The sequence below is a fragment of the Staurois parvus genome, unplaced genomic scaffold (genome assembly GCF_062004578.1).
Source record: "Staurois parvus isolate SC_StPar_1 unplaced genomic scaffold, SC_StPar_1.0 ptg002777l, whole genome shotgun sequence".
NCBI classification, from domain to species: domain Eukaryota; kingdom Metazoa; phylum Chordata; class Amphibia; order Anura; family Ranidae; genus Staurois; species Staurois parvus.
In genome coordinates, this window is record NW_028320573.1 from 130,726 (window position 1) to 140,439 (window position 9,714).

At 51.1% G+C, this 9,714-nt stretch overlaps 1 protein-coding gene across 1 annotated transcript in view; it reads right to left on the minus strand.

Moving 5' to 3' along the window:
• The window catches only part of UACA (uveal autoantigen with coiled-coil domains and ankyrin repeats), a 46,641-nt gene extending 37,123 nt beyond the window's left edge, over positions 1-9,518 (minus strand). Inside the window, exons 1-5 of the mRNA XM_089666686.1 lie at positions 9,412-9,518; positions 8,082-8,152; positions 7,820-7,926; positions 5,345-5,526; positions 2,359-2,396 (exon numbers count right to left, since the gene is read on the minus strand). Coding sequence (XP_089522812.1) covers positions 2,359-2,396; positions 5,345-5,526; positions 7,820-7,926; positions 8,082-8,150 — 396 coding nt within the window. The 5' untranslated portion in view covers positions 8,151-8,152; positions 9,412-9,518. The remainder of the gene's footprint in view (positions 1-2,358; positions 2,397-5,344; positions 5,527-7,819; positions 7,927-8,081; positions 8,153-9,411) is intronic.
• Positions 9,519-9,714: the final 196 nt, after the last annotated feature.

Here is a 9,714-nt window from a genome sequence, read left to right on the forward strand (position 1 = left end):
ATCAGTGTCACCTATCAGTGCCGCCTATCCGTGACACCTCATTAGTGCTGTCTATCAGTGCCGCCTATCCGTGCCACCTCATTAGTACTGGCTATCAGTGCCCTTTAGTGCTGCCTATCAGTGCCCATCAGTGCTGCCTCATCAACGCACATCAGTGAAGGAGAAAAAATACCTGTTTGAAAAATTTTATAATAGAAACAAAGAAACTTTTTTTTTTTTTTTTAATTTTTTGCACTTTTTTTATTTATAGCGCAAAAAGTAAAGCGCCCAGTGGCGATTAAATACCACCAAAAGAAAGCTCTATTTGTGAGAAAAAGATTATCAAAATTTCATATGGGTACAATGTTGCATGACCGCGCAATTGTCAAAGTGCGGCAGCGCTGAAAATTGGCCTGGTAAATAAGGGGGTATAAGTGCCTGGTAGGCAAGGGGTTAATGTGACCTATAAACTGTACAACTCGGCTGAACAGTTCACCAGAAGATGAAAGTTGTGGAATGGCCCAGCCAGAGCCCAGACTCCGATCGAACATCTGTGGGGTGATCTGAAGAGGGCTGTGCACAGGAGATGCCTTCACCAGCTGACAGATTCGGGGTGTTTTTGCAAGGAAGAGCGGGCAAATATTGCCGAGTCAGGCTGTGCCGTGCTGATAGACTCCTCCCCAAAAAGACTGAGTGCCGGAATCACATCAAAAGGGGCTTCAGCAAAGGATTAGTGTAAGGGTGTGAACACTTATGCAACCAGATTATTTTAGTTTTTTTCATATTTACTTCCCCGCTCTAAAAGATTTCAGTTTTCAGCCGAGTTGTACAGTTTATAGGTTACATTAAAAGGTGGAAAAAGTTCTGAAATGATTGATCTTTGTCTCATTTTTTTTTACATCACAGAAACCGGACATTTTAACAGAGGGGTGTGAAGACTTTTTGTATCCACTGTAGATGCTTTATGCAGGCCATAGACGGGTCGAAAATCGGCAGATTTTCGTACCGTTAGTGGGTTAATTGGTCGGTCGTTTTTCGGGGTTTTGGCATATTTTGCTTTATCGGTAAAGTTGGAAAAAAATCTGCTGATCGGCCGATTTTCCCGGCAATGATGGGCATATCGGCCGATCGTTTTACCGATTAAAAAAAATCTGCGCATGAGCCGTGACCTGCAAGAAGAAGAAAAAGAATTCCAGTCCGCTATTATATTTGACATGAAACGTATTGCGGTTGCAACAATGTATCTATTTGTATCCGAATAAAAACATCTGTATCAGAAAAGGATACATTGTTGCAACCGCGAGACTTTTTCATGTCAAATATAATAGCGGAGCTCTCTGCAGGGACAGAAGTAATAATATGCCGGCCGTAGATAGGAAGAAAATCGGTCAATTTTGTTTTTACCGCTTGTGGTAACGTCGGCCTATTTAACGACTTTTTTTTTTTTTTTTTTTTTTTTTTAAACGGACAGTTTTCGACCCGTCTATGGCCTGCATTAGGCTCAATTCACACTAGCTTTGTCAGCAGGCGTCTGACAGGCGTTTGGGAAGCGTTTTTAATGCTTCTCAAACGCCTATGAAAATTCTGCACAGCGCTGTTCACACTGAAGCGTTAGCGTCGCGGCAAAACGGACGCCTCGTGTCTATTCAGGAGGAGTTGAAGCCTCCCATTCAAGTCTATTGTGCCGCTCCGCAAACGATTGTGATGCAGTTGCGGAGCGTTAATACCATTTAACTTCATGATAGGCGTTTGGGAAGCGTTTTTAACACTTGGCAAATGCTTATCAACCGCCTCAAAACCGCGCATAGGGCGTTTGGGGAGCGTTAAAAACGCCCTTCCCAAACGCCTGGTAAACGCTATAGAGGCGTTCGGCAAGAGTTAGAAATAAAGTCAAATGTGAACGAGCCTTAAAAGGAGATGTACAGCCAAAGCTTTTGGCTGCACTTCTGCTGTGGATCACAGGAACGCAGTTCGTTCTGCACTCCTGGGACCCGTTTTCAGCTGACAGCGGGCTGAAGTCACTATACTGGTCCGGGCTGGGAAAGATCCCGACTTTGAAGTCGGGATGCACCCCAGAGTCCAGGTCGGCACCTGGCTCAGCCTCTTAGCGATCCGCTTCCTCCTCCCATCCCCGCCCAGCTCTCCAGTGAGTGTGGGGGGAGGGCAGAGAAGACTGCTCTCTTGACTGTGCAAAATGCGGCCCGTACAGCCGCATAGATGTGAACCTGGGGGTAATGCAAAAAATGGCCTGGTCAGGGGGGGGGGAAATCCTCTGAAGGGTGAGGGGTCAAGGGCTTGTACCCATGTAGTGTGTGCGTGTAAACAAATACATCTTCCTAGGACTAGCAGTGATTTATCTACAAAACCATTTAAACTCACCGCTCGTAAAGACACTTTGCTTCTTAAAGGATCAGCACCTGCGAGAAAATACAAAAGTCAGCGACCATCTTCCACGCTCTTCAGAGCCCATTTGAAACGTACACCAATGAGCCATAACTTTATGACCGCTGTCAGGTAAGGTGAATGACATGGATTATCTGGTGACAATGCCACCTGACAGTGGGTGGGATACAGGGGCGGACTGACCATTCAAGTACTCGGGCACTACCCAAGGGCCCAGGGTCAGTATGGGGCCCCATGAAATGCCCCTGGTACCTTTTTATAGGCTTTTTTGGGTGTGCTTTGAGTGTGGGCAAGGACACAGGGGTTCCACGATCCCCTATTGCCCGGAGGCCCCATGAGTTGTCAGTCCGCCCCTGGTGGGATAGATATATATATATATATATATATATATATATATATATATATATATATATATATATATATATATATATATATATATATATATATAAATATATATACATACATACATACACACACAGTCTAGGCCAGGGGTAGGAAACCTGAGAGCCGCAGGACTACAAGTTCCATCATGCCTCTGCAAGTCATAGCTGTAACTGTTTTGTAATCTTTGCAATGCCTCATGGGAAATGTAGTTCCACAACAGCCAGAGAGCCGCAGGTTGCCTACCCCTGGTCTAGACGACAAGGTCGCATAGCAAACTGGTCAACTGTTTCATTTCAATGAAAACTGCGGACCACAGATATTTTCTGTTCTACACTTTAAAGACGAACTCCAGCAAATTTTTTTCCCATGCGGTTGGGCTGTGTCTGCACTGCAGGAATTATAAACTCGTTCTTGTCTAGGGGTTCAGATAGCAGAGATACTTAAAAGTATTACCAAACCCCCCGACAGTACAATCAGTCTGTAGATGCAGTAAAGCGTGCTTGTTATACTCACTGTGGAACCTAAGGGGTTAATCCTCCGCATTGTTTAAATATGCTGTTTGATCCTGTCTTCTCTGATCCTCCCCTTGTTCCAGTGTCTCTCTATCATCTCCTGATAAGACATATCATGTGGAATCACACTGCACATGCTCAGTTTGGTGTGTATTGCTAGAATTTTTTTCTTGGGAGTGCATGTGATCAGCACAAGGCCAATCAGCACTGTCCAGACAGAGGTCAGGGGTTCTGCATCCTCCTAGAGCAGAAAGAAAACTCCTCCTACAAGCTTTACCCAGTGATCTGCTGAACACTGATAGAAGTCACAAGACTGCTATATACTGCTGATGAGAAAAGGTATTTAGCAGTTTATATTTGCTAAAATAATTGCATTTCCATGTTTTGTGTACTGTGGGAGAGCGGACACAGTGAACGCGGGGTCCGGGGAGAGCTGACACAGTGAACGCGGGGTCCGGGGAGAGCGGACACAGTGAACGCGGGGTCCCGGGGAGAGCGGACACAGTGAACGCGGGGTCCGGGGAGAGCGGACACAGTGAACGCGGGGTCCGGGGAGAGCGGACACAGTGAACGCGGGGTCCGGGGAGAGCGGACACAGTGAACGCGGGGTCCGGGGAGAGCGGACACAGTGAACGCGGGGTCCGGGGAGAGCGGACACAGTGAACGCGGGGTCCGGGGAGAGCGGACACAGTGAACGCGGGGTCCGGGGAGAGCGGACACAGTGAACGCGGGGTCCGGGGAGAGCGGACACAGTGAACGCGGGGTCCGGGGAGAGCGGACACAGTGAACGCGGGGTCCGGGGAGAGCGGACACAGTGAACGCGGGGTCCGGGGAGAGCGGACACAGTGAACGCGGGGTCCGGGGAGAGCGGACACAGTGAACGCGGGGTCCGGGGAGAGCGGACACAGTGAACGCGGGGTCCGGGGAGAGCGGACACAGTGAACGCGGGGTCCGGGGAGAGCGGACACAGTGAACGCGGGGTCCGGGGAGAGCGGACACAGTGAACGCGGGGTCCGGGGAGAGCGGACACAGTGAACGCGGGGTCCGGGGAGAGCGGACACAGTGAACGCGGGGTCCGGGGAGAGCGGACACAGTGAACGCGGGGTCCGGGGAGAGCGGACACAGTGAACGCGGGGTCCGGGGAGAGCGGACACAGTGAACGCGGGGTCCGGGGAGAGCGGACACAGTGAACGCGGGGTCCGGGGAGAGCGGACACAGTGAACGCGGGGTCCGGGGAGAGCGGACACAGTGAACGCGGGGTCCGGGGAGAGCGGACACAGTGAACGCGGGGTCCGGGGAGAGCGGACACAGTGAACGCGGGGTCCGGGGAGAGCGGACACAGTGAACGCGGGGTCCGGGGAGAGCGGACACAGTGAACGCGGGGTCCGGGGAGAGCGGACACAGTGAACGCGGGGTCCGGGGAGAGCGGACACAGTGAACGCGGGGTCCGGGGAGAGCGGACACAGTGAACGCGGGGTCCGGGGAGAGCGGACACAGTGAACGCGGGGTCCGGGGAGAGCGGACACAGTGAACGCGGGGTCCGGGGAGAGCGGACACAGTGAACGCGGGGTCCGGGGAGACCCAATACATTGCAGGCAAAGCCAAACTTCATGGGTGAAAAAAAAAGCTCTCGGAGTTCTGCTTTAACTTATTTTTTTCCAATTTTGAGCCTAAAACGTGACACCAAAACCCAATATCCCCTCACCCAAAACAAAAACCTCACTAACTTCAGTCTTAGGCATAGTGGGGAATGGTAAGAACCTCAAAGTCGGGGAGATTTCTTTTCATTTCCTGTTGAGGTGAACATTCTCATTGGTACATAAAGTGAAGCAGAATCTAAAATGAGAAAGTCCTCACTAGAACTGTCAAAAGGGTATTTCCTCTCATTCTAGGGTGTTTATCTTCCAGTTCCTGTTGTGTCACCAAGACAGGAAGTGAGGGAAAGCTTCCCATTGTGAAAGCAATAAAATCCTTCCACACTCAAAAAGTTTCGGCCGTAATTTCATTTGCATTTTGAAAATCTTAATTACATTCCAAAACATAACTAGAAAAAAAAAAAAAGTGACCTCGTGGTGAATTTTCTACAGCAGTCCTTATCAGGTTCAGGATCTCAAGGTTATCCCCGATTCTGCTGTAATAGGCGCAATCGTGTCCCAAAGAGTCCACCAATCCGACATCGGCTCCGGCTCTCAGCAGGATCTCCACAGCCTCCTTGCAGCCGTATTCACATCCCAGCATCAGAGGTGTCCTGGTAACAGAAAATGTCTCCTTAGTCCACAGATCATAACTTTTATACATTTTACGATGTCAGTGCTAATGGGCCGGACCTCCGATCCTCCTGTACTGTCTGCCCTCGTGTTGTACCGCGCTGCGCAAACTGCTGGCGCCATATAAATCCTGTATAATAGTATTCATATTAGATCAGGGCTTTACAAATGTGCTCTGAATCTAGGAGACCGCTAAAAAAGTTAGGAGTCAATCTTCCCCCAAATCCCCCCTCCGAATGTAAATCCCCCCCCCTCCCCAAATCTCCCCTGCTAACACAAACCCTCTCCCCCAAATCTCCCCTTTTAGTGTAAATCATCCTCCTAACACAATTCCTCTACCCCCAAGGCCCCCGCCTAGCGTAAACTCTCTCCCCCAAATCTCCACTTCCCCACAAATTCCTCTCCTAGTACAAATTCTCCCCCTTCTAGCATAAACCCTCTCCCCGAAATCCCCCCTCCTAGCGTAAAACCTCTCCCCAAATCCCCCCTCCTAGCGTAAACCCTCTCCCCAAATTCCTCCTTCATAGCGTAAACCCTCTCCCCAAATCCCCCCTCCTAGCGTAAACCCTCTCCCCAAATCCCCCCTCCTAGCATAAACCCAATCCCCAAATTCCTCCCTCATAGCGTAAACCCTCTCCCCAAATTCCCCCCTCCTAGCGTAAACCCTCTCCCCAAATTCTCCCCTCATTGCATAAACCAAATCCCCAAATTCCTCCCTCATAGCGTAAACCCTCTCCCCAAATTCCTCCCTCATAGCGTAGACCCTCTCCCCAAATTCCCCCCTCCTAGCGTAAACCCTCTCCCCAAATTCCTCCCTCATAGCGTAGACACTCTCCCTAAATTCCCTCCTCCTAGCGTAGACCTTCTCCCCAAATTCCCCCCTCATAGCATAGACCCTCTGCCACTAATCCACCCTCCTAGCATAAACCCCCTCCCCAAATTACCCCTCCTAGAACAAATCCTCTTCCCAAATCCTTTCCCCTAAATCCCCACCCCCCAAATTTACCTCAACACAAATCCTCTCCCCCAAATCCCACCTCCTAGCAAAAATCTTGCCCCCAAATTCCCCTCCTAATGTAAATCCTCTCCCCAAATCTTCACTACTAGCATGAATCTTCTCCCCCAAATCCCCTCTCCTATCTAAATCTTCCCCCTCCAATCACCCCTCTTAGTACAAATCCCCCCCAACTGCCCCCTCCTAGCACATATCCTCTCAGCTACTAACGCAACTCCTCCCCCCCAAATCCTACCTCCTAGTACAAATCCTCCCCACCCCCAAAACCTCCTAACAAAATTCTCCCTCTATATCCCCAATCCCAGCACAAATCCTCTGCCCCTCAGAAACCACCTCCTGGTACATATCCCCCCCAATCCCCTCTCCTAGCTAAATCTCCCCCCCAAACCCCCTCTTAGTACAAATCCCCCCCAATTGCCCCTCCTAGCACATACCCTCTCCCCCAAATCTCCACTACTCGTGTAACTCCTCCCCCCCCCAAATCCTACCTCTTAGTATAAACCCTCCCCACCCCCAAAACCTACTCCTAAAAAAATCCTCCCCCCATATCCCCAATCCCAGCACAAATTCTCTCCCCCTCTTAGTACAGATCCTCACCCCCCCCCAAAAAAAATCCCCTCTCCTAGCTCAACCCCCCTCCAAATGACCCTTTCCCGCACAAATCCCCCTCACCCTACTAGTACAAATCTTCCCCAATCCTGCCTTCTAACACCCCCCCCCCCCACACTCCTCTTCCTAGCACAAATCCCCCCCCCCCCCCCATTACCCTCCCCTGCACAAACAGGCCACCCCTCCCCCGTCCAATTTTACATGCGGGGACTACAGGAGTAGTGAGGAGGTGCTGGCTCTCTGTGCTCTCCCTCCTCCTGTCATATCAGCGCTCCAGAATACACAGGATCCCCCCTACATTGGACAGTACACAGCCTGATTACCTGCCCCCTCATCTCCTCCAAAGACCGCTCATCTCCCGAAATTGTGGGTAGGGGGCGGGTAACCAAGCGAAGAGTGATTCTGTGTAGTCCGCTGAATGGAGGAGCGCTCCACTGACAGAAAAGGAGAGAGCACAGAAAGCCCACACCTCTGCCTGGCTCTCTCCTCCTGACACTTCTCCAGTCCCGGGCCCTGCGTTTGGGGGTGTTCGGGTCGGTGCGCTTGGGGCTCAAGCACCAGGATGCGGTTTCAGGTCACCATGGCGACCTGGCGCCTGGGATTTGTCGAGCCCTGTATTAGAGATCGATATACTTCTGGCAAACACTTACTTGTTCTGCTTGTCTCTTGCATTAATTTCAGCCCCTTTCTCTATCAGAAGCTGGCAGATACCTGGACGGCACATCTGGGTGGCCAAAGCAAGCGGAGACCTTCCATCCTGAACAGACAGAAGATCAGAAAATCGTTGTGCCCATCTCAGCTCACAAAACAAACAGCGGTGGGAGTAAAGTCTGGCTGTAGCAGCGCAGACAAAGGAGGAGGAAAATCCCAGCTGTAAGTGGGTGAAGGAAACAGGAATGTCTGAATTCTTACCAAGTCTTTGGCGCTGACTAAAGCCCCGTGATCACAGAGAAGCTGCACGCTGGAACAGCAGTCAGACATGGCTGGAAGAGAGGAGATGTCCATAGTAGACGAAATAGCACACACATCACTTTCAATAGCAAAGGCAGAGTCATACACTTGGAAGACCATGGAGAACTACAGCAGTGTTTCTCAACCTTTTTTCAATCAAGGCACCCTTTAAAATTATGGAGAGTCCCAAGGCACCCTTTAAAAATATAGACAGTCCCGAGGCACCCTTTAAAATTATGGACGGTCCCGGGGCACCCCATTCTAGAATGTGAAAAACTACTCTAATAGTTTTGTATAACGCAACACTAGGGTTGGTGTCGCCTGGTGTGGCAAAAACACCAGGTGACCCCTCCCAAATGACATACCGTGACACCCCCCTGGGTGACATTCTGTGTCACTCCCCCCCCCGGGTGACATTGAACAACACCCCCCCCCCCCCGGGTGAGATTTAGCGACACCCCCCCCTCCCGGGTGACATTCAGTGACACCCCCCCGGGTGACATTCAGTGACACCCCCCGGTGACATTCAGTGACACCCCCCCGGTGACATTCAGTGACACCCCCCCGGTGACATTCAGTGACACCCCCCGGTGACATTCAGTGACACCCCCCCCGTGACATTCAGTGTAACACCCCCCCAGATGACACTGTCACCCAGAAAGCCCCCCCCCCCGGGTGCCATTCCGTGAACTTTCCCCCCCCAGTGCCATTCCGTGACCCCCCCCCAGGTGACATTCGATGTGCGGCTCCCCTCCCTACTCTCTGGCTCCCCTCCCCTTCTCTCAACCCTCCGTTTCCTCTTCACTGCCAACTGCCTCCGCCAATCAGTGGAGCCCATCCATGGAGGGGGGTACGATGCGGTCGGTGCCATCCTTCTGGCGGGTGTCACCTAGGTGCACTCCGCACTCCCCACAGCCACTGCATCACTATCCTTTTTGAAAATGTTAGTTTCCTGACCGTATCCATTCCATTCTTTGGGTTACAGAATCAAGCATGCAACAAAGTCGAGGAAAAGTGAAAATTCCTGGTCTCCGAGCCTGTCCCCCGTCAGCGGCTCAGGGAGCACCTGAAAGGGGCAGCATTACAGCCTGGCAACTAGCATTTGGAAAGGAGAAGTTCCCAACTGCAGCCGTGATCTTCTCTCGTCAGAATTCCTTTTATGAGAAGTCCGCTATAAGCTGCAACTAAACCTCATCTGTGAAGAACGTTCGCATCACGTCAGAGGAAGACTGGGGGGGGGGGGGGGGGACGACCGAGGAACAAAATGTGACCGTCCCGGATCACACAGTACCTGCATCATGCAGCGCTGTCCTCCCCTGCAGGTCCACATTCTCTGTCGGGCAGTTAAACTACAAAGAAAAACAAAGGCAAAGAAATCTGCAGTTATAAGTGACACCAAGAAAAGCTCCAATTACATTCCTATCTGGTTCTTACAGAATGTTGAGGAAGACTAGACGCACACAGCAGCAAAGATTTGTAATCCCTCTGCGTGCGCCTGACTGTTAGGGCCAACTCCCACCAGAACACATTGCAGGAAATCTGTGTTCTGTGCGTTTCCTGAACCACATTCAAAACCATTCTTGGGGTGGAACAT